This window comes from Gobius niger (genome assembly GCF_951799975.1).
Source record: "Gobius niger genome assembly, chromosome: 1".
Classification (NCBI taxonomy): domain Eukaryota; kingdom Metazoa; phylum Chordata; class Actinopteri; order Gobiiformes; family Gobiidae; genus Gobius; species Gobius niger.
This window is the reverse complement of record NC_136852.1, coordinates 29,250,337-29,275,668: the sequence shown is the minus strand read 5'-3', so window position 1 is coordinate 29,275,668 and position 25,332 is coordinate 29,250,337. Positions and strand designations below refer to the sequence as shown.

The 25,332-nt window shown below is 42.3% G+C and overlaps 1 protein-coding gene across 1 annotated transcript in view; it reads right to left on the bottom strand.

The window, feature by feature from the left end:
* Positions 1 to 21,887: 21,887 nt before the first annotated feature.
* Positions 21,888 to 25,332, bottom strand: part of dlc (deltaC) — a 36,346-nt gene continuing 32,901 nt past the window's right edge. The window contains exon 10 of the mRNA XM_079559633.1: positions 21,888 to 21,978. Coding sequence (XP_079415759.1) covers positions 21,973 to 21,978 — 6 coding nt within the window. The 3' untranslated portion in view covers positions 21,888 to 21,972. The remainder of the gene's footprint in view (positions 21,979 to 25,332) is intronic.

The window sequence follows — 25,332 nt, the reverse complement described above, 5'->3', positions numbered from 1 at the left end:
TCAACCAATCCCAATGAACAAACGAACGACTCTGTGGAGCACTTTCTCAGGGTAGTTTCATCATTTCATCTACTCCGAAATGAAATGATGAAATGGTTTGTTTTTTTCAAGAGTTTTGGTCCGATTTTTGTTACTCGTCCTTCCACCGTGAGTAGAAATCTATCTCGTCTTTTTTGTAGCGTAAAAGAAATGCAATATTTACTTTTTTTGTCCAGCCTAGCCTATATGCGATGTGGCAACAATACATGCTGTTTAAAACTGTTTTCCAGCGCTGTTTAGTGATGAGTTAAAATTGCTGTATCACGTGCACCGCCTCCTGACTTGGTGTAGGATTTGTGCGCACCGTACGCCAGGCGGTCATTTTTTCGTACACCCCACACACGCTCTGATTTCAGCGTACGCAAGTTTGATACATAAGGGCCAATGTGATTCAACAGACAAAACATAAAACAACATGTACATTTGGATATTTCTGAAGAGTATATACTGTATCGATAAAGTATAGGCTACTTCTAAAAACAATACTACCTAACCAGCCTGGGGGGCGCTCAGACCGAAATAGTAGGTAATAGGTAATAAACAACCAACTATAGGCTACTTAAAGTAAATATGCACTGCACTCTGAGTCAACTTTAAGAAACAATAAATATTTAAACAGTGCTGGAGGTGGGTCACGTGTACCGTGATTGGCAGAATAATCAACAAAAGCAAGGCCATTGGATAAGGCGGCCCTGCTGACAGTTGTAGTATGTAGACAGTTAGTGAGGAGTATTTTCACCAAGCTATACTACCCACCTCTGAACAGCAGATGGCGCAATGAGCATTGGAATCGGTCATGTTTGGGTCAGCCTCTCTCTATATACTCACAGATATGCAACAATAAGTACTTTTTCATGCAAAACATTACTTTTTACCCCGTTAGAGTTTATCCATGAGACTACATTCCTGATTTTATATTCATATATTTATTTTTTTATAATATAAATGCATACATAATGAGCAATGCCATTTGAATAATAATAAATAAAAAACACTTTGGGGATTTTTTTGTTTTGTTTTTTGCTTTGTTGCAAACATTTTCTGGAAACTTTCTGAAAAAGTTTGTGCAAAAGTCCGAGGAGTTCCCGCGCCAGTCACGTGCCTTTAAAATTCCAGTTCAAATTCTTCATTTATGCAATCAGCGGATCATCCCCGAAAGAACCAAGCTGTGGTTCTAAGGAAAGTGAAACATGTTTACAATGACCTGATCATTAATCACGTCTAAACCAGGACTGAACCTGGGTCAGCACTAACATCAAAAACAATCACACTTTTAAATCACACTTTTCATCAAGGTTTGAGAGTTGTTTTTTTTTAGGATATATGTTTCTGCTGCTGCTACAACCACAGCTAGAAAGCAAAATATCTAAATAATGAATCAGAAGCCCATGTTATATTGAGCATTTGGGAGCTTTTAACCATTGATGTTTGTAATCGCACCCGACAGGTGAACTGCAGTTTCTGACCAGTAAACAGTTATCCATTATTATAAACTTGAAGGACATTTGCAGAGACAAAACTACAGAGGTTTGTGTGTAACAGACGTGTAGTGTGTTTCTGTTTTGTGTCCCTGTTTCTCAGAACTCTGCCGGACGAGTTTGAGAAATGAAAGAGCAGGTGTTGACGGGCGAGGCCTGGTCTAACTGTTCTTCGGGTGACGCTTCTGACAAGAAATCAAAACTGATCTGAAGTCCAGCCTGTATCTCTGTGTTAACATTACCATTACCTTTCCAGACTTATATACACTTAAGCTCTGCGGGAGGGTGGAGAGACATGTAGTACCTGCCAGAGTAGATTCCACAAGAATTCTCATACACCAAACAACAACAGCTGGACCTTTGTGCCTGACATTTCGAAAATCATCCGACTTTCTCCTTCGTAGATTGGTCTTTGGCTCACAACACACAAACACAACACTGAGACAACACAAAACACGTACAGTACGAAAAGATAAAGGCTTTTTTAGGCCCGCTGCTGCTTATCTGACCAGTATCTGACTAGTGGCATGTGCACAGTGCGGTGTATTCGCACCTGGGCCCGCCCCCTTGGAGATAACCGACAGGTGTAATTTTGCAACAACATGGTGAGACAATAGAGTTTGGGAAATTCCACAGTTACCATGGAGATCCGCCATCTTTGCAGCTGTAAGCTTGCATTCCCATTGACTAACATTAGCTAAAAGCATATAAAGTGGAGAATTAGCTGTGGAACAACTCCGTTAGCTGCAGAGTTACTGCTGGTAAACATCTAACTCACTGTGGTGTCCAAGTGTTTTAATGTGAACAATAACTCCAGTATTTTTAAAAGCTCCATTTGTTTACAATTGCTGCTAATCCCATAATGCTTAGCGATATGACATCACATTCTCGAACTCTATAGAGGTTATGCAGGTTCCATTTCTATTTATTATACGGCTCTTCACAATGCAAGTCCATTGACTTGAATGGGATTTTCCAACATTCTACCGGTCATTATTTTCTGCTAGAGGACCTTTGAAATAATAATGACCGCTGCCAATGGCAACGGAGTTTGTGCTTGTAATACAGGTCTTTCATATCACTCTGCACGTAGTAGTCGAGGACATGATCTCTGTCCCCGTCCCTGCGGGAGAAGTTGGGGGAATCGCTCGTGAAGTTAACGGGAGTCCGACTTTCAACTCACCCAGAGATTCACCACCATTCCTCCAACTGCCCCTTCCACTAAGTAGCTAGGCTAGCAATAAGTAGCTAGCCTTGCTGCCTCTAGCCTAGCCACACTGCCTGGAATCACAACAAACGTTGCCAAGCACCGCGCAAACTTTTAGGAACTATTTGCCACGGAAATCATTAAATAAACCTTTCGGCCCTCGTAAAAGTGTATGAAGTTTATTTTGTGTGTGTTCAGTTGGCAAATGGACGTATAATAACCGGATAATGAACACTGGTCATTATCGGGAAAATAATAGCCTACCTTCAGGGCGAAACAAAACCAGTTTGCCCTGTCGGTAGGCCTACTTATTTTCCCGATAATGACCAGCATTCTATACATTATCCCAACTTAAAGCTAAATAGAAATGGAACCTCAAATGAATGAACAAATCAGACAGTAACATAAGAATAACATTGCACTCCATTTTTTTTTATGACACCACATGCATGAGCTCGATAGCCGTTGTTGTTCAGCAGGTTTTGTTTCCTCTTCCAGAGCACTGGAGCAGGGCCAAACGGAAAACGGGGAAATGAATCAAGACTTCCTGCTTTGTGACCTTTGACCTTTTTTTTTCAATTTTATCAACAAAAAGACCAACAAGAGTCCCCCGAACTGGAACAATATGGACAAACAACATCCTGTTTGCTCCTGTGCTATTCTTGGTGCTGCATGCAAGAGTTGTGTCATGGCAAAGAGATTTGAGCAACAAAAAAAGTACTTGACTGTAGAAGTAAGTCTTGTTTAGTCCTTGTTTTGATCTAGAGTTTAAATTTAGCCCTAATAGTGATTGCACATACAGTAACATTTGGGGTTCTACGAAAGTGAATCTAACCTAGCTTGATGTGGTTTAGTCCTGGTTCAGCCTTGGGAGCCCGAATTATACTGCTACTAGTATATTTCTGACCTCCAATGAGGAAAAATGCCTTGGAACGCTGAGTGGTGATTCCAACATGTAAACTCAGGGATGATCAGAGTGGTCCGAGTTCAGATATGAGATGAAGGCATGTGGCGGCCCCCTGTGCAGAAGTGTTGCTAATGATAAAACTTTAACAAAACCACTGCATTTGCTTTTGGCCTTCAATATAGTGTTATGTAGCATGATTTGACTCATGTCTGATGAAACGTCAATATAGCGTTAGCATCTTATTAGCTAACTGTTGCAGAGTTAGCCATTTTGTTTTATTCAGTTGGAACACTCTGAAGTTGTAGAAGTCCCAGTTACCAGAACTTAGAAGTCCCAGTTACCAGTTTCCTGTATGATTGACAGGTGGATTAACCAATCAGAGAAAAGCACGGCTCGTCCATGCCCAAAGCAAATATGACTGCCATGTTAACCCGTGTAAAAAGAAGACTGAGACATTCAACTCTGTCAATACAGGTGTGAAAAGCTACTACTACTATAACAAATACACCTTTTTTGCGTCAAAAACAAATGTCTGTTTTCTTTTGAGTAGCCCTATCCTCACTTTGGTTGTTGCTTCTTCTACTGGTGAAGCACTCCTATCTGTGCTGCCTGGGTTATATTGCTGAAAATAAGTAACCAAGAGGGCGCTCCAGGTAAACTCCTCATCAGAGCCGTGGGAAGATATTATTGCTAAGGGGTGCTGAGGGACAAAATTGACCCCAAAAACGCTTTTTCCGTGCATATTTCCTATTAATTCATATTGCCTGCAGTTTGCAAATTATCCACCGGGGGTGCTGCAGCGCCCTCAGCACCCTGGGTTCCCACAGCCTTGCTCCCCATCAACCCTGGCTCCTGGGCCTGCGAGTCACGGCCTTAACCTTACATAGATATGTTCTCCAACTATTAAACCTAAAAAAAAAAATGCCGGGACATCCAATGGAATGTTTTCATGGACTGGCATCCGCAAAAAAAGTGACTTATGCAGCCCCAGTCATTGCTTCGCTCTCGTTTAGCCCTGATTTAGAAGTGGTTCTATTCACGACAATGACGGTAGTGTTTTTTGTTTTGATCCAAACCTGGTGGATGTACAAGAGGAATGTGGAGAATGGGAGTTATGTAACGACGCCATTGTTTCCGAGACAAATCAAAGGTGACACATCCCAGAGTTCAGGAGGGCTCCCGCTGCGACCACCTCACGCTAATAAGGCTAAAACAAGAATCTGGACCTGCACAGCACCGTTTAGATATAGCAGACGGCAGGCCATCGATCGACTACGGTCTAAACTGGCCTACGCAAGTGGCTCTCACACCTTTCACCCACCTCATCACATATTTGACTTTCCAAGTACCATCAGGCCCAGATCAAGCCCGAGCAAGTACTAAACCGTGTCATAAAAGGGTCAAAATGAAAGTGGAGAAAGACAATTGTTCTCTTGATGTGTGAGATCACAGAGGCAGCAGGGCTTTGTCAATGCAAAAAGGGGGATCTCCCAGTTTCGCTGCAGACAAGAAGAAAGACTATTCTAATAAGCAAATCTGGATAAAGAGTTAAAACGGTTAAAACTCACAATTTGTTTTTGAATCCACCGCATGCAACGTTTTAGGCACATGCCCTTCTTCAGACACAAATGGACCACAGTCATAGTAACAATGTGTTGCTTCAAATACTGTACATAGAGGTTACTCGGAAGAAAGCCCTGACTGAACAATCGTCTCTGGACCACCTTTCGCTTTGATTACAGCACATTCGCTATTGCATTGTTTCAATAAGCATCTGCAATGTGAAAAGATCCAGTGTTGCATTTTTGTTTCACCGAGATCTTGTATTGATGAGGGCAGAGTGTGACCAATGCGCAAAGCCTTCTCCAGCACATCCCAAAGATTCTCTCAATGGGGTTATGGACTCTGCGGTGGCCGATCCATGTGTGAAAATGATGCCTCGTGCTTCCTGAACCACTCTTTCACATCGTGAGCACCGTGAATCCCGGCATTGACATCTTGGAATATCCATCCATTGATGGAATAACTCGGCACATAGTGTTACTGAACCCAGACTTGAGCAACTGCAGCCGTCCCAGATCAGAACAGTTCGGTAAATCCCTCTCTCTCTTTCATTCTTTGAAAGTGAAGTTCGACAGGTTTCTTAAATGGGAAACTATCTGAAAGCAATTGGTTGCTGCCGTTGAATGAGTTATCTGAGCCTCTGTTTGGAATTTCCTCTGAATGCACTCCTTAATAATGTGTTGAGCAATTGCTGAGAACGAGGAAACTGTGGGTTCCATTCCAGGGCCAGCGCACTGTCACCCGTGGATCTCTGCCAATGTGATTCTTCCAGGAAATTTCTGCGCAAACTTGCCGACCGGGTGTGACACTCACTTTTAGTGCCTTCAAAACCCCAAAAAGTCTCCTCCACACTACAAAAAGTAAATATCAAGCATTGGCTTAAATGACTTGAATTGAGGAAATGTATCTTGTTTTGAGCGGTTTTCACTCATTTAGACACTTTTCCTGATCGGACCCAGTTTACTTTGCTTGTTTGAGGACATTTCAGACCAGTTCTAGGGTAAATCTCGCTTGAAATAAGAAAGTAAAATTGCCAATGAGATAAGACCAATTTTCTTACCCCATTGGCAAAGAAAATGACCTGAAATAAGGACGAAATGTATCGAAACGAGTCAGAAACATCTCAGAACAAGTGAAATAATCTAGGACAAATGCCCAAGAACTTCTTAACCAGTCAAAACAACTAAAATTTGGATTATTATGCTCAAATTGAGATGTTTATACTGATCTAGTTAATGACTTTTTGCAGTGCACAGGCAAGCCTTTTTCTGTTTCATTCAAAAGGCGTCATGATAGATTCCTGCAAAAAAACCTCCCACTCATTGACTGTTTACACTTGTTTGTTGGTATGCCGTCAGTCCAGTCCGAGCCGCGCGCTTTCACTCTTCCTGTTTCTATGAATATCTACTTCCGACAACTTCCTCTTCCTGCTCGGACAACTTCAAAATCCTGCGGTGCTTCGTCGTGAAGGCAGCATGGACCAGTATAAGGTGAAGTGTCTTGCCAGAGGACACAATAACGGCAAGCATTAGTGTGAGTGCATCATTTGCATGGGAAAACGGTGGCCTGTTCCTTTAAGAAATGACAATATAGAATCCATAGAGACTTGATTCACAGGATTATTTTTGTTGTTGTTGTTTGTTTTTACCTTTGTTTAACCATAAAAGTCCCATTGAGATGAATAATCCTTGTGTTAAGGGAGTCCCAGCCCCTAGAGGGGAACCTATTGTACATATTTTTAGTAGTCGGGGAAACCAGAGCGCCCGGGGGCGACCTAGGTTACAATGAATGCACTGTGTGAGTGAGCGGTGATGTTCGGAGGAGCCGATGGCGCAGGTTGGCAGCCTCACTTCTGTCAGTCTACCCCAGGGCCGCTGTGGCTATAATAGTAGCTTACCATCACCAAGAATGGAGTGAATGAATGCAGTGTAAAGCGTCTTTGAGCGTCCAGAAAAGCGCCGTATGAAACCTATGCATTATTATTAATCTCGTAACCTCGCAACATTCTAAAGAGCTTATTTATAAAGCGCTTTGTGACCATGCCTGTGAAAGGTGCTATATAAATAAAGTTCTTCGCCTTGTTCTATTGTTCAAATTTGAGAATGGTGAGCGGTCAAGAGGCGTTTCCAGTAAGTATTTCTGTAACTCATGACGAACCTCTGAACCTGTCCACGTGAAACAGAAACTAGGACAAAGTTCAATGGCCTCCCTGTCAGCACAAATGAACTGAGGTCCAATTATTGTCTCGTAAAAGCGTCCAATGTGCTCGCGGTGTTGCATGGAAGGAACTTTAAGACAAAAGATGAATATCACTAATGATCAGGTTTTTCTGTTTGGAGATTTCTAAAACTGCACCTCTCTCATTGGGCACCTGTGATCCAGCTGAGATTAGACGCGAGTGCAACCTATTTCTTATAATCCGCTTTGCACAGTTAACCACTGCACTTTAACCCTGGCAGTGACATCGATTTGGAAAATACTTTCACTATTCAAACCGGTCCATCCTCATTCCTCCCGGTCAGAACAGAAACACGTGCACCTTTTTACGAGGTTTATGGGAACACAGTGCTTTTTACATAATGATGACTTGCACGTAGCTTGTTTGGTGATCTACGCGCGTCTTTGTCTGGGCTTACCCGTCAAAATCCCAAAGCGACAGGGAATAGCCCCAGCAATTCCACACGGTGAATCACAGACACTGCGATTTCAATATTTCAATGGTCACAAATGCACCTGCCGGGCTGGCCCCAGCGTCACAAAAGGGTGGGGACATTGTTGGGGACATTGGGGATTTTGGTATGGAGAAGACGCTGTATCCAAATGTCCAGAGTTTCCACTGCCCCCACAAAATATTATTAATTCATTATATTAAGAAGAAGCTATTTTAATGTAGACCACACTTTGGGACTCCCCGACCCAACTCCTCAACCATTAAAGTCTGTAAATTTGCAAAGTGAGGAGAGGAACAGAATTTTCAAAAGTAAACGATCATGCTCCCGCCCCCTCCCTCCTGATTGGACCTGGTTCACAGGGAAAAAAGCTCATCTCATTGGTCAACGCGGGAGGATACTACACTCTGATTAGTTGCAGAGATCCGGGAAGAAAATAATATCTTTTTATTTTTACTTACTTTACATCAGCTGGTCTATTTTGCACATTTTACAAAATTTGTAAAACATTTAGACTTCCAGACTATCACTTTAACTAGTTTTGTGATGACCTGAGTAAAAATACAGTTTTCCAGTATTTATAGGTAAATATTAGTCAGAGATGTTATGTCTGACATGGATGGTATATTAACGAAGAACACTACAAAAACTAAATACCAAGCATGGATTTAAATGATTTGATTTGACAATATCAATCATGATTCCACTTATTTAGACCTTTTTCCTGATAGGACCAAGAATACTTTGCTTGTTTGATTTCAAACTGGTTCTAAGGTAATCTCGCGTGAAATAAGAAAGTAAAACAGATAAATCAACCTGTAATAAAGACAAAATGTATTGAATCGAGTCAGAAACATCTTGGAACAAGTGACATAATCGAGGTCAAAAGCCCGACTAAATCTTAACTAGACAAAACAACAAAAAATTTTAAATGTTATGCTCAACTCTAGATATTCACTTTTTGGAGTGAAAACCAGCTCAAGCAAAAGGTAAGCGGCTACTGTAGGACAACAGTGACATTTTAATGGGTTCATTCATGTGATCAGTGGCACCATGTTGTTATGTCTCGTACAAAAACCTATCACTGTCAGCTGTCCAATATTGACCAGTCTAGTGATCATCGGTGCTCACTATACTTTTAAGACTTTTGAGTGCACTGCTTTGACTCCTCTTTATTGCACACTGTATCAATGACATGTTTATGTTATACACTCCCTTTTCTGACACTGGACAAAACGTCCCCCGAGCATACACCATGCACATTATATTTTAATGATTTCCTGGACGTTGGTTTCGTAATTGCCATCTTTATGGCTAGTTTTGTTTTCCTGATTCCTGTAAATCTTCCATCTACAGCTGTAGTGTTTCCGGAGCAGCCCTTGGACGAACAAACTGCTGACTTCCTTTTCTGGACAGGCCTGTTTTTGGGAAACTCTGATCACAATGCATCATAAATCATCATCTACTGTCAATCAAACGAATGGTCTTCCCCTTTCTTTCAGTAAAGCGCGTGTGGCAGAGTGATTATCCAACACAGCACCAACACCAGCAACAGAGTGCAAAGGCATGTTCTTTGACAAAGTGAGGGAAATTGGCTTGGAAGAGTAACGTCCTGCTTTTGTTTGTCTGGGCACAGTTGAAAAGAACAATCCTTCTGACAATTATTAACAGAGGGAAACCCCAGGGCGGCTTTCTCCAACTCTAAAATGTGTGATCAAAGCACTTCGAGCAACTAACAATACACAGCAGCCACTTTAAACTGGGCCAACGAATGACACCAGCTTTGTCACTTTCAGTTTGATTCCAATTGATACTAAGGCTGTATCAGCAATATCAATCCTGATTCCAGTGTCGACCTTTGCAGTCGTAATCTTTTCTTCTCTGTGTTCATTACGTAGCTGTAAATGATAAAGTGTACGGTCACTGTGGCATATTTGCATCGTTGGAGCAGATGATCAAAGAGAGTTATCTTGGAATATGCACGTGCCATCAGGAAAAAAAAAACCTGGTCATTCAGGACATTCAGGTTGTCAGCTGATCTCATTTTTTGAGCACGTATGGTATGAGTACGGCTCGGTGGAATTAGTCGGCTTCTACTCTAGTTTACCCAGTACACTCAAGGGTTTCCATTTAATAAAGGACCGTGGTTGTGGTGGGCGTCCCCCTCACGGATGCACACGCTAGGATACACATTACTGAAGGAAAAACAGAACCGAATTAAAAGTCTTGTACGAGAACAATGTGGGCAAATGCTGGTGGGGTTTACGGAATAATTTGGAGGTGCCAAGGCAAATACTAGAGGAAGGAAGCAGCACAAAGACAAACTTTGACAGTGAGGTATACTAGCTAAAGTTGTGCTAACAGCGGCTAAATGCGATTGTAGCGGACAGTAGGGGGCTCCCTCCTAAAACTATTGGGTGAGGCCGCTTCCTGCCTAATGGCGGAAGCGGCCTCCTTTAAATCTCCCCCGCGCCTGGCACTCACTCTCAACTGCTGCTGGCTGGTGACAGAGCTTGTTTTAATGAACTCCGGTGGTGGCTATTTCCCCCCGTTTTTATACCAGTTTTAAGATTTTAGCCTGCTACTGTTTTGTTTAGAGTTCGTTTTAGGGTTTATTTTGGTTGCATTTGAGTTTGTTTTTGTAGCCTTTTAAACCCTTTTAGCTCTGCACCAGTTTTGTATAGCAGTCCCTGGGTCTTTTAGTCTTTAGATTTCAGTTCCCTTGGATGTGCTTGAGTGGGGGATTCGGCCCGTTTTCTTTGTTTTGCACTTAGAATTTTTTTGTTATTTAGTGTGTGTGTGTTTGTGGGTAGCACTTTCCGTTTTGTTTGGGTGGGGCTACCCCCTCTCAAGCCATCCAAGTTTGGTTATTTTCTAACGTTTATTTGTGTTTCAGATTTCCTTTGGTGCTGGCCCAGGGGCTGCAAGGTTTTATTTGTAATTTTGCACTTTTAACATTGGCCATTTTTAAAATAAATGTTAATAATAATAAATACTTTTAATATCGTACTCCTGGTCCTTTTAAATACACTTTTAATTACATATTTTAAAAGCACTGTCTCTGCCTGTTTTTACAAATCCTTATCTGCGTGTCCTTTGGTTTTATCCTGGTTTTATCTTTGGGTTAATTCTTGTTTTAAAGTACCTCAGGTCACACTATCATCGGCAAAATCACCTTTTTCAACAGCGGTATGAAATTTTAAATCTGTATGACCGGCCTGTTTTTGTGCGATCTTTCACAAAGACTTGACTCAGATATGGCACTTAAGGCTTGGGAGAGGACGATTGGCATCACAACACTTTTTGTTTTGCGTTGATTGGTCAAATATTTGCGGAGATATTCATATTTTCGGGTTGAAACTGAGCTTCTGTATGTTTATGGAGCCTGTTTATAGGGTGGGACTCATTTACTAATTTATTTTACGTTGTGTTTTTTCTTTTAGGGAAGTTACTTTGCAGGTTCAGCATTAAGAAAGTGTTATGGAAGGCTCTACTACTGATCCCAGTCTTGAATTGAACCTTACAGCCAGAATGGAGGAAGATAATGTAAAGAAGGTGCTGAGTTGAGAACAGCAGAAGTGGCAGTAAAATCCCACTCCTGTTATATAGTATTCGGCGAGTGAGAGACAGAGGAACAGGTGCTGAAGAGCGTGTCCAATCCCCACCTCCGTCTGACGCACGATAAAACACCAAGGATCACCCCCGACTCTCACCTCTGTACGGACGGGGAGGGTTTGTTACTTCGAAATACTGTGGCTCAAGTATAATTCATGCAAATAATGACTCAAGAGAAGAGACTTTATAATGACTTATTCCAACGAAACTACAGACTTTCAAAAACTTCCCAGGTCGATGACAAAAGTGTGATCTGCTTGTACCCCCAGAAACAAATCATTTACAACAACAAGTGTTTAAATACACTGATTACTGTCATAAAGGTTTGCTGTCACTCATTAACGGTAAAAGCTCAGAGCAGCAGGGGGGGAAAGGCCACTTTCTATGAAACAAATACAGGAAATGCCCTGATTTGTGACTTCCTTTTCTCACAAAACACATGGTTTATCTCAATGAGGAATGTGCGACAGGGCATGCCTTACCGCCACTCGGACTGAAACCATTTGTACTGGTTTAAAATAACGATGTTTTGGGTTCATGAAGGAAAGCTAATCTAGAGGACATGCAAACTCCTCAACAACCACCAACTCATCTGCAGCAGTAGAAGCTTGTAGCAAAGACATCATGGAAGCGACTGCATCTGCCCTGGAGCTGTCTGATATTAGTGTGATCTGGATTCTCTCCCCATACGAATGTAATGGTAAAAAATACTTTCATGAGGTGAAGAGAGAGAATGTTGAGGAGCCACGAGTTTCGCATCCAACCCCACAAAAAGCGGGAAACTTTAAAATGATTAAGCATTTTTCCTAGGCACCACTTTAGTTTTGATATGTCATTGTTCTGTTTTTTTAGTTTCACTGAGAGGACACTTCTTTGACTAAAATGAGTTGACAAAGAGCTTCGAGTTAGAGTAGTTTCTATATTTAAAGCTGTGGGTGGTTGACTCCATCCCTAAAGACATGTAGAAAGATTTATTCATATTAATGTTAAACAGTCATGTGGCCTTAAAACTATTGAAATAATTTATCATCATACTTTTTGTTTATTGTATTTCGAATATAAAATTTAAGTTAAGCACCTACCTCATGCCTCAATTTCGCTAAGGTAGTAACACAATGACAAAAAGTTAAGTTTAAGCATAAAAAAGGGAAAAAAGTGGGAACCGCTCCTGTAAGATACAAAGACAGTACGTGCTAGTTGGTGCTGGTATTGCACCAACCTTTGGCACTTCCTCTGAATTCATTGCCTTTTCCCAGCAATGAGAGTTCAAAACAGCAATACAACATGAGGCTAATGTTCATATTTCTATTGAGTGTTTCCAGTAAAGTCCGCTCAGCAGCAGCAGCACAGGAAGCTGCACAGATGCCCTCTGAACCCGGGCTGAAACCAGGACTACTGTAACCGCCGGGACCTGGATCCTTCCTGACCCAAGACCGGCCACACGCAGGACCAGATCTGAGCCATCAGCAAAACGCCCTCAATGAGCGGAAGCTTATCGGGGAGATAAAAATGTACACTCTTCATTTAGAGCAGTCATAAATCACAATAAAAGATTGGTTGTTAAGCGGAAAATGCAGTCTGTGTGATACTTGGGGTCAGAAGCGGCTGAGCTGAGTGGCAGTTTCCTGTGCATCAGGATTGTGCATTCAAAGACACGACTGCTGCTGGAACTGCTACCAATACTTCAACTCCTACTCCTCTCTCAACAGCACAGAACGACATAGAGCTCAATCTTTCCCCAGCTGTTGTGATCTTTTCTTTCTTATTAAGGTTGTGAATATGAAACTGGAATATAATGATCGAGTTCTGTGACGTGCTCCTTTGAGTTTAAAGGTATGACTGGTCAGCGTGGCCTTCACGTTCCATCACAGTGGTCTCTACAACTCTGGTGAGCAGAAAACCTTCCAAACAATTGTCCACAACCTAAAACTCCTGAGCTAAACTGAGATCCCAGCATGCTACAATTACCTCTATGCTACAACCCCTCCGTCCACAACAACTAAAACCAGATACTTGGAAAATACACAAACTCAACACAACAATTGGTCTTGGAATTGACCCTAAGTGATACAGTATGCAGTGAGCAATTATCACGCTGCAGTTTGTAAGCCCTCTAAAACTGCCCCAAAAGGAAGGTATGTAATGTTATTTTGATGTTGCGATGAGAGATGAACGGTTCATACATTCTTTGGAAGATTCATCCACATGTCGTCCAAACAACAGTGCAGTGACGGTGACTTTCTGGAAACCGTACGAGAAACTGCGTATGGAACTGCCACTCTGAGTGGGAGTGCTTTGCGAAGAAGCCGTTTCTCGGTAAATTCCTGCAAACGACAAATAAACATCGGTAAACATGACTTCTAAGTGACGCCACCTGGTAGTACACAAAGCTCTGAGTCACCAACACACAAATCTGTAAATTGTGCCAAGAGAGCTACGGAACTATTGACCAAATTTGGAGAGATGAGCCCATGGGTGCTGCTGATCCCCACAATAATGTACAACTTAAGGAGGAAATATATATCGTACATTTTTGGAGCTTTTAACCACAACATTTCCATTGTCAAAATCATATCTTCTTGTTTGTTTGTTTGTTTACTTTATTGTCCCCGTAGGGAAATTTATCCTCTGCATTTAACCCATCCTTCGATGCCGCTGGGGCAACCCGTGAGCATCTCCATGATGTGGAGCCAGGCTGATGGTCAGAATCACCTGGCTGGAGGATTCACCTATTGCACATGTTTTTTTTTGGTGAACCGCAGCTAAAAACACTGTGTTTAGATAGGTTCCCCGTCTGCCTAGTTTTGCACAGCCCTCGTCCCGTGCTCTTGGACAGTAGCATCTCCCCCGGGCGGTAGACAGGTGCGGGGGGTCTGCTAGTCCCATCACCGCTGCTGTTTCCTACTCGTCACGCCGTCTCATCCGCCGCTCCTGTTCCCACGGCGATGAGGCCAAAGGTTACCTCCACACACACACGCACGGGGAGCAGAGGGGCTGTGGGAAAAAGGGCGCTCTGGGCACATAATCCTGGGGCAGAGAGTGAAGGAGATTCGTTGTTAATGTGTGAAGGTACATGGTGATATCCCACTACTACCACTGCAAACATCAATACTATCAATACAATGTAACAAACTGGCCTTCCCAACACACCAAAGGTTCACTTCCTGTTCGTCTGATCTCTCACCTCAGAGGTCACGAGATCAGAGAACACCTCCTGACCCCCCTGTCTTGTGTAAAAGTACTGTCCCCACATTGTGCAATAGCAGCGTTTTCACTTTCAGTATGACCCATTATCTGTGTACCGATACCACAGGGTTGATACTTTGGAATCTATTCACACGTCACTACTCGGCTTATCTAATGTCAATGAAATAAAATACTCTCTCTGCGCTACTCACTCTGTCGGTTCTGTGTTTGATGCAAATGTAGTCCTTTCTTAGTCATACAGTATGTGATGATTTAATACCTTTTTATTTGCTCAAACCATATCTTTTATCACTTGACACCCTGACTGGACAATCCTGCTCCCGCCATTCCTCGAGCCCTGGGCTTATATACACAGTGCAGGTGATGATCCACTGGGTTTATATACACAGTACAGGTGATGATCCACTGGGCTTATATACACAGTACAGGTGATGATCCACTGGGTTTATATACACAGTACAGGTGATGATCCACTGGGCTTATATACACAGTACAGGTGATGATCCACTGGGCTTATATACACAGTACAGGTGATGATCCACTGGGCGTATATACACAGTACAGGTGATGATCCACTGGGCTTATATACACAGTACAGGTGATGATCCACTGGGCTTATATACACAGTACAGGTGATGATCCACTGGGCTTATATACACAGTACAGGTGATGATCCACTGGGCTTATATACACAGTACAGGTGATGATCCACTGGGCTTATATACACAGTACAGGTGATGATCCACTGGGCTTATATACACAGTACAGGTGATGATCCACTGGGCTTATATACACAGTACAGGTGATGATCCACTGGGCTTATATACACAGTACAGGTGATGATCCACTGGGCGTATATACACAGTACAGGTGATGATCCACTGGGCGTATATACACAGTACAGGTGATGATCCACTGGGCTTATATACACAGTACAGGTGATGATCCACTGGGCTTATATACACAGTACAGGTGATGATCCACTGGGCTTATATACACAGTACAGGTGATGATCCACTGGGCTTATATACACAGTACAGGTGATGATCCACTGGGCTTATATACACAGTACAGGTGATGATCCACTGGGTTTATATACACAGTACAGGTGATGATCCACTGGGCTTATATACACAGTACAGGTGATGATCCACTGGGCTTATATACACAGTACAGGTGATGATCCACTGGGCGTATATACACAGTACAGGTGATGATCCACTGGGCTTATATACACAGTACAGGTGATGATCCACTGGGCTTATATACACAGTACAGGTGATGATCCACTGGGCTTATATACACAGTACAGGTGATGATCCACTGGGCTTATATACACAGTGCAGGTGATGATCCACTGGGCTTATATACACAGTGTAGGTGATGATCCACTGGCTTATATACACAGTACAGGTGATGATCCACTGGGCTTATATACACAGTGTAGGTGATGATCCACTGGGTTTATATACACAGTACAGGTGATGATCCACTGGCTTATATACACAGTGCAGGTGATGATCCACTGGGCTTATATACACAGTGTAGGTGATGATCCACTGGCTTATATACACAGTACAGGTGATGATCCACTGGGCTTATATACACAGTGCAGCTGTGTCAGTCTGTGTTGCCAGATAAGATAGTATACACCCACTTTGAGGCGTTCCTCCTTTACTCTCAGGAGGAAGTGTTTACTTTAAATCTAAAACCTGTCCAGTTGAAAAGAGTATTGTTTTTGAAGATATGTATCTTGACCTGGGTGAAGACATGAACCTTAAAAAAACTAACTGGACTGAAGACTAGACAATTATTAAAGTATAGTTCTAAACAGTATACACACGGATTTAGCCATGGTGTGGGCTGTTTTTATTTCTACGATTTTCACAGGATGTTTTGGTGAATGGTGGGCCAACAACCAGGCGTGTAGCACTCTTTATTTAAATAACAGATATTTTACAGCACAAGGGAAGCAATTTTCTGCTTGTGAACATTGCTTGGGCGCACCATAGAAGTTTTACTCTTTATTTAATACACTCATGTAGCCCACTAAAGCCTCAGGCCTGATGACCTGACGAAGACCAATGTCTTACGGTCTTGAGATGGGTCCATAGGTGCTGTACTGCAATTGCTCACTGCTCCAGAAAGATTGCTATGGATAAATGCAAGGGACACATTTTCCAACAGGGACAAAAAAGTTAATATTAGTGATATTATGGGCTACAATTGCAGTAAATAAAAAAATAATTTACACACAAGTTCTTCCAACATTCATAAACCGAGGAAGTGTGCTTAAAAACATTTTATCGTCTCCAATCCGATTATTATTTGTGGTATGTAGTGTTCAAAGACTTGTGACACTGCTACTTATGACTAAATCCTCATTATGAACTTTTTTGGGGGAATTGAAGTAGCACTAATGCTGAAAAAAACGATGCGGTCGCTGTATCGGTCTGTCGTGGTGAAGAGGGAGCTGAGTCGGGGGGCAAAGCTCTCGATTTACCGATCGATCTACGTTCCCACCCTCACCTATGGTCATGAGATTTGGGTAATGACCGAAAGGACAAGATCGCGAATACAAGCGGCCGAAATGAGTTTCCTTGCAGGGTGGCTGGGCGCACCCTTCGAGATCGGGTGAGGAGCTCAGTTACCCGAGAGGAGCTCGGAGTAGAGTCGCTGCTCCTTCACGTCGAAAGGAGCAGCTGAGGTGGCTCGGGCATCTGTTCCGGATGCCTCCTGATCGCCTCCCGCGGGAGGTGTTCCAGGCATGTCCTAGTGGGACATGGCCTCGTGGAAGACCCAGGACACGCTGGTGGGACTATGTCTCCGAGCTGGCCTGGTGTCGCCTCGGGGTCCCCCCAGAACAGCTGGAGGAGGTGTGTGTGGATCGGGAAGTCTGAGCATCTCTGCTGAGACTGCTGCCCCCGCGACCCGGCCCCGGATAAAGCGGAAGAAAATGGATGGATGGATGGATGGATTATGCTAAAAAGCAATTAGCACGGTGCAGGCTAGGCGTTGCAAACAATACCATTCCAGAATGAATATAGTTTTATTGATAAACTCATGCATGCATTGTTTTCGTTTTGATAATAATAATAAAATCTGGGCTAATACATCCCGTTTTTCAGGATAAAAGCTCCGGCGGGACATTCTTTGGAGGACCTACATGCTGCTCTCGCCCAGACCGGTCCTGTACGTGCTCCAGTGTGTCTCGCCCCAAACACAGACATAACTCACGCGCCTCTTCCTGGTGCTCTTCCTGTGTCCCGTCTGTTTCCACAACAACCCCTAAAGCCCCGGGGTCAAGGTTCGCGACGCGGGGAGGCCGTGACAGCTGCGGATCATCTGTGGCTGCTCTTCAACAGATACACCGCGCTATTCTGACGGGCTGTTAAGAGGGGATACAATGGACTATAGGAGTGAGTTACTGCGGTGGGATTTGGAAAGGTTTGTTTGGAGTTTGCATATTCTCTTTGTGTCTGTTTCTTTCAATCAGACTAAAACATACACAATAGGCTAAATCAGAAGCCCCCAATTAAAAACTGCTGCAGGTCCCCAAACTTTACACTCCAATCCATACTGGGTCCTACAGGAATACATTTGCACGGTCTGTTTATTGTATCATCACCTTTAGCATGCTAAAAATCAATTAGTAGTCCATTCAGCCTCTTAAAGGTGCATTATGAAACTTTTGATGTAAAAACAAAGTTGATACTAGTGCATAATTGACCTTTCAGCGACCCCGCGGCTGTATGTGATTAGCATGGTGCCCTTACTTTCAATCCTGTTTAATCCTGACGGTTCAATCAACAGTGAAAACCTACAAGAAACCCTAAAAACAATTGAACCTGGAGTTGAAAACGTTTTTTTTTTTTTTTTTTACTTATGGTAGATTTCTTTTTCAAAGCCACACAGTATAACATTTCAACCAATAAATAGAATAAAAGACAAGCATTTATTTTATTATGGTATATTTTTACTGTAAAAAAAACCTTTCACCTTTCCTGAGACCTGACAGTAACTTTACTAGAAGCAGGGATATTAAAGAATATTTCCGCTTTCGGCAGATGAACTGCACAGGGTGAAAAGCACAAGGTGAAAAACAATGCTGCAAATTGCTGGAGCTGGAACTGGAACCTATGACCCTGAGGACAGTGCAGCGTTCTGCCATAAGTGCAGCTTCCATTCCCAAAGTATAAAACACCGTGGCCCCCTCCTCGATCCAAAGATCCCACGGGGGAAAATAATAACTTACTATATTTAAAACAATTTGTAATATTTTACCACTTAGATTTTAGTATAAAATAAAAACATATTCACTTCAGCTTGAATATAAATCAATAGTATTAAATCCAAATATCATTTCAAAATTGCTGGATTGTGACCATGGGCTATTTAGCATTCGTTGTCCCACAGTCGCACTCACACTCTCATTTGTCCTGGCCATATTTTTAGTACCAGAGTACCGGGAAACCGGCGTACATTGGGGAAATTGAAGTTCCCAAGGGGAACCGTAGTAGGGGAAATCCGTTTATCCAGGGGAAACTGTGGTGCCTAGGGGAAATCGGGGTATCCAGGGGAAACTGGAGAACCCAGGGGAAACTGGAGAACCCAGGGGAAACCGGGGTACCAAGAAGAAATTGAAGTTCTCAGGAGAAGCCGAAGTACCAAGGGAAAACCCAGGGGAAAGCAAAGTACCTTGGGGAAATTGAAGTTGGAGTACCAAGGGACACTGGACTACCTATGAGAATCCGGAGTACCTTAAAGAAACTGAAGTACCTTGGGGAAACCAGTGTACCTACGGGAAACCGGAGTACCTTGAAGAAACTGGAGTACCTCGGGGAAACCGCAGTATCTAGGGAAAACCGAAAAACTGGAGTACCTAGGGGAAACCGCAGTATCTAGGTTGAAACTGAAGTACTTAGGGAAAGATGGAGTACCTAGGGGAAACCGCAGTATCTAGGGGAAACCGAAGTACTTAGGGAAAACTGGAGTACCTAGGGGAAACCGCAGTATCTAGGTTGAAACTGAAGTACTTAGGGAAAGATGGAGTACCAAGGGGAAACCGGAGTATCTAGGTTGAAACCGAGGTACTTAGGGGAAACTGGAGTACCTAGGGGAAACCGCAGTATCTAGGTTGAAACCGAAGTACTTAGGGGAAACTGGAGTACCTAGGGGAAACTGCAGTATCTAGGTTGAAACCGAAGTACTTAGGGAAAGATGGAGTACCTAGGGGAAACCGGAGTATCTAGGTTGAAACCGAAGTACTTAGGGAAAACTGGAGTACCAAGGGGAAACCGCAGTATCTAGGTTGAAACCAAAGTACTTAGGGGAAACTGGAGTACCTAGGGGAAACCGCAGTATCTAGGTTGAAACCGAAGTACTTAGGGGAAACTGGAGAACCTAGGGGAAACCGCAGTATCTAGGTTGAAACTGAAGTACTTAGGGAAAACTGGAGCACCTCGGGGAAACCGCAGTATCTAGGGGAAACTGAAGTACTTAGGGAAAACTGGAGCACCTCGGGGAAACCGCAGTATCTAGGTTGAAACCGAAGTACTTAGGGGAAACTGGAGTACCTAGGGGAAACCGGAGTATCTAGGTTGAAACCGAAGTACTTAGGGAAAACTGGAGTACCTAGGGGAAACCGGAGTATCTAGGTTGAAACCGAAGTACTTAGGGAAAACTGGAGTACCTAGGGGAAACCGGAGTATCTAGGTTGAAACCGAAGTACTTAGGGAAAACTGGAGTACCTAGGGGAAACCGCAGTATCTAGGTTGAAACCAAAGTACTTAGGGAAAACTGGAGTACCAAGGGGAAATCGCAGTATCTAGGTTGAAACCAAAGTACTTAGGGGAAACTGGAGTACCAAGGGGAAATCGCAGTATCTAGGTTGAAACCAAAGTACTTAGGGGAAACTGGAGTACCTAGGGGAAACCGCAGTATCTAGGTTGAAACCGAAGTACTTAGGGGAAACTGGAGAACCTAGGGGAAACCGGAGTACCCAAGAGAAGCCGTAGTACCAAGGGAACACTGGAGTACCAAGGGGAAACCAAAGAACCTAGAGGAAACTGGAGTACCTAGGGGAAACCAAAGAACCTAGAGGAAACTGGAGTACCTAGGGGAAACCAAAGTACCAAGGGGAAATGTACATGAGGACACCATGCAAAATCCACACAGAAATCCCCGGCCCGACGAGAATCGAAGAATCGAACCCGGGACCTTCTTGCTCTTCACCAGGTGCTCTAACCACTGCGCCACCATGCCGCCCAGTAGATGGCAGAAGGAGTAGTTGCTCTGAAGATTCTTGCGTCCCCATTGAAGAAGAAGTAGCAGTGGTCGAGACAGTTATCGCTGCGGTGAGTGAAGAGTGAAAACCTAAACACGTCTTTATTTTCCAATTTATTTATGACAAAATATATTTCTCAGCTTGGACGGAGACAATCACATAGATGTATGTACACTTTTCATAAATACCAGCTTATTTACAGGTCAAATTAAATAGACGTCAACTATGTTCTGGAAGTATGTACACATTGCATTGTTTTCTTAAATTATAACGAACAGGAGGTACAAAGACAAAACACCCAACACGTATTTTTGGCATCTTCAGGCTAAAAAAAAAAAGTCCACTTTTGCAAAAATACTCCCCCAGACACTTCAATAAACGGATGCACATTTCTAGTCCAAAAACAATTGCAAAACATTGTCAAAAGCAGGTTTTTTGTTTTTTTTTACTCGATTGTAAGTTACTGGCTCGATAGGTTTTCGATTTCTTCCATAGAGGCACTTTTGCATCGTTTTAACCGTGATTTTAAGGCAGCTCGGTCTTCATCAGGCCACAAGGTGATGTTCGATCTCCATAGTAAAGGCCCCCAAAGGTGATCATTGTCTCAGCGTATCCTCTAGCGATTCGAATGCCCTTTTTATTCCCTCCCCCCCCCTTGTATACTTCTGTAAATATCCAGGCAGAGTTGATTGCTTTTTCCTAAGGCACCAGTCTCTATGGCACAAAATCTGTCTTTTTGATCCGTGTATGAGAAGAAGAAAAAAAAACAGCAAAAAAGAACAAAAATATTTATAAAATGTACAAAAAAATATTTATATTAGGATTTGTGTTATAAAAAAAAAAAGTTAAATAGTGCAAATGAGGCCAAACAGCAAGGCCTTTTTTTGTCTCTCTGTCAGCAGCAATAAATAGAACAAAAAGATGGATCGCTTGAAGTGTCCAACTCACTCCAACCCAGGAAGTATGTATGATTCTTCAGTTTGTTGTTGGGACACTTGAAGTCAAACCTAAAAAGAGAAATTGCAATTACTTCCATGTGTTCAGTTTATTACCTGTGACACGATACTTCAGTCAGAGATTACAGCGGTCATGGGATGCGCTATTTTGACTTTCGTTTCGTTCCTGCGCGTTTGAAGAGTTCTTTTTCCGTTCCGCTCACACCTCTTACCACTCACCTGGTGAAGTTAGGAGACGGCGCTCCACTGTGTTTTTTGGGAGTCGAGACGCCTTTACTGGACTTGTTTTCCGACCATTTCAGCGCTCAATTTCCTAGCTTAATTTAGACTGTTATTCTCCACTCTGTGTCATCAAAAGACAAGCTAGGGTGTTTTGGATGTTCATAAATGAGGTTGTAAATTGCTTTCACTGGATCTCCATAAATATACTTGATGTTAAAGCTGGGGTACCTGATTTCAGCGTTTTCAAACCATGAAAGGAGGACATACATAGTGGTTAAACAGTTCCATGTCCCACAACTCATTTCTAGCTCATACAGCCAGTGCAGTTCAGTTTTACGTTGGGTGCATCTGCGTGACTTTCTCTTCTTTGAAACTCTGATATACTCAGTTTGTTTCCCCCCTGGGTCAAAGTGAGTCAAGCAGGTTCTAAGTGTGACGTAAACAGACTGTTGGACCGTGATTTACCAGAGCGCAGACATGGCAGCAGCCTTCTCTAACAGGTTTGGTGTATTTCAATAATGTGGAGGACAGGTTTGTCTTGAAGCCAAAGGCGAACATGAATGAACCAAGCTGTATTTGTGAGTTCACATACGAGAATCCATCTTATGCCAATCGTGCCAATTTATTTGAATCTGACAAACCAGTGGTGCTAGCCAATCACGTGGCAATAATGCCATGAGTGGATGGCTGTAACATTTGGCAAAACAGTTTTATTGATACTAATAAAGCAAAAATACATATATACATAGATGAACATTTAATGGATTTGCTTGTTTGTTGTTTTGAGACTTGGCTGTGATTGGCTAAAACAAGCCGTGCTTGATCGAAAGTTCATCCTCACCTCAAATGATTTAAATCAGGGCAATCCCAGATTTGAGTGACAGATCAATTGTCTCTTGCCAGATTAAACATGACTTTGAAGCGTGATAGATTATATTAGAAATGTGCTGAAAATCTGAACTAATCTGCATGAAAACAATCTTCTTCTCTAGTTTTATTTATTTATTTATTTATTTATTTAAGTAGGGACAGTACATATTAATGAACATATAAAATATGTAAATATGTCAGATTTTAGCCATAGGCTAATTTCCATCTGTTGTCCCTAGACAGGCTGATGGATGATGAATTTTATCTCGTTTTTTTTTGCATGTTAGCATTTTGTTTCAAGACAAACTCACCAACCTTTATAAACACAGACATTTCCTCTGGTCAAGTATTTACATCCTGCATCAAGCACTAAACATGCGGGGGGCATATCTGGATCACTGGAGAAGCACAGAGGTTCTGTAAACAAGGACTGGAAGTTACAGTTGTGACGTATGTCTGCAGATTTTAGGAGGGTTTTAAGATACTTTTTGGCTGGTTTAGGCAGTGATACCTGGCAGCCCTGCCCCAAACACACTGCAACAACACCATCCACCTGCTTTTGTGCTTCTATCCCACATAGGGTTCATCCTGAAGAATGAAGTACAATGAAAGAAAATAACTTGTTTTGTTTTCAGTTTACGTTACTACAATTACCTAAATGTATGCAGATTGTTTTAAACACATTCAGAACAAAAAGGAAAGGATCTCAAATGTAACGTATGCAGAAATGTCGAAGGAACAGGTAGCTCCTGAGAACAGCTTTTTAATTGCTTTGAAGAAGTTGTTCAGAAGCCAAAAGTCAAGCCAAGAAACGAGAGGACAGGCGCGCCTGGAGGCTGTAAGGAAACTGTCAGCGGTCAGTAAAGTCCCTGCTTTCATTTCCATTAGGCGAGTGTGTCCACTTTTAACATGAGACAATGAGGAACAGTTAGTGTATTTAGGTTCATGTCTACGTCCAAGTCAAGATAAATATGTTCAAAAACAAGACTCGATCTACTGATCCACAGCTCAAACCTAAAGCCTGTCCAGCTGATGTGAGCATTGTGGTTGAGCAAAATAAGGGTCACTTCATCAATGAATGTATTGATTGATGAAAATATGCATCAACTGAACGTACTGAAATACATGTTTCTGCTGAGGGGGTCTGGGAGTCCTGCCCCTGTGGATTTTGTACAAAACAGGTCTGATTTGCTGTGTTTTGTTGGAATTTAAACTGAGTTTTAGCATTATGTATAAATGTAATCCAGATCCTGTGACTCCAGTGTTTGAAAGTCTTCCTGTGTAGCTACAGGCCGGGGTAACATATCTGATATGATCAGTCCACTTAAAGCTAACGCACACCAGAACCGAGCACACATGTGTGGAGCGCATCAACACACACTCAAATGGTGGGGGCTTCCACCCAGAGGTGGGTAGTACTCAAATACATTTACTCAAGTACATCTACTTAAGTATCTTTTTGAAGTAACTGTAGTTTTGCAAGTAGTTTTTGCATACAGTACTTTTTACTTCTACTTGAGTAGTATCTGTACTGTGAGCTGAGCGTATTTTCTCCAGTTCAGTTTTACCCAAATCTAAAAGCTTCTGGACTGGAGCTTACAGCCTCTAGGTAGTGTAATGCCTTATTTGAAAGCTAAGACCTACAAAACTGATCTAAGCTTTATCAATGCTTTTTGTGACTTTTTTTGTTGGGTTTTCATCCTTGTTTACGTTTAGTTTTTGTTGCTATTTTTCAAGAAGCTTTTAGATTTGGGTAAAGCAGAACTGGAGAAAATGTGCTTGGTTCAGGTTTTGGGTTAATTCTTCTTAATGATTTCTTCTTCTATGTTTTTATGGTATTTCTTTGAAAATAAACACTACCGTTCCAAAGTTTGGGGTCACCCAGGCCAGTTCTACAGCTCCTCTAACAGTTTTCAGCAGTGCTGCATAATTACATGAGGGTTTTCTAATCATCAATGACCCTCCATCACGATTAGCTAAAACCATGGACCATTAGAACACTGGAGCGACGCGCCTCTAACACCTTTGCAGGTGTTCCATCACCTGCTTCCAGCGAGAATATGCATTCACAACTTTAACAATGTGAGACTGTATTTCTGATTCATTAAATGTTATCCTCATTGAAAAAAGCAGAGCTTTTCTTTCAAAAATGTTTATGACATTTTAAGTGACCCCAAACTTTTGAGCAGTAATGTAAATATATATATATATATTACATCAATTCAAGGCAAGGCAAGTGCATTTCCACCACACATTTCACACACAAGGCAACTCAATGCGCCTTTCATGTTTTGTTTCTCATAATTGATGTCA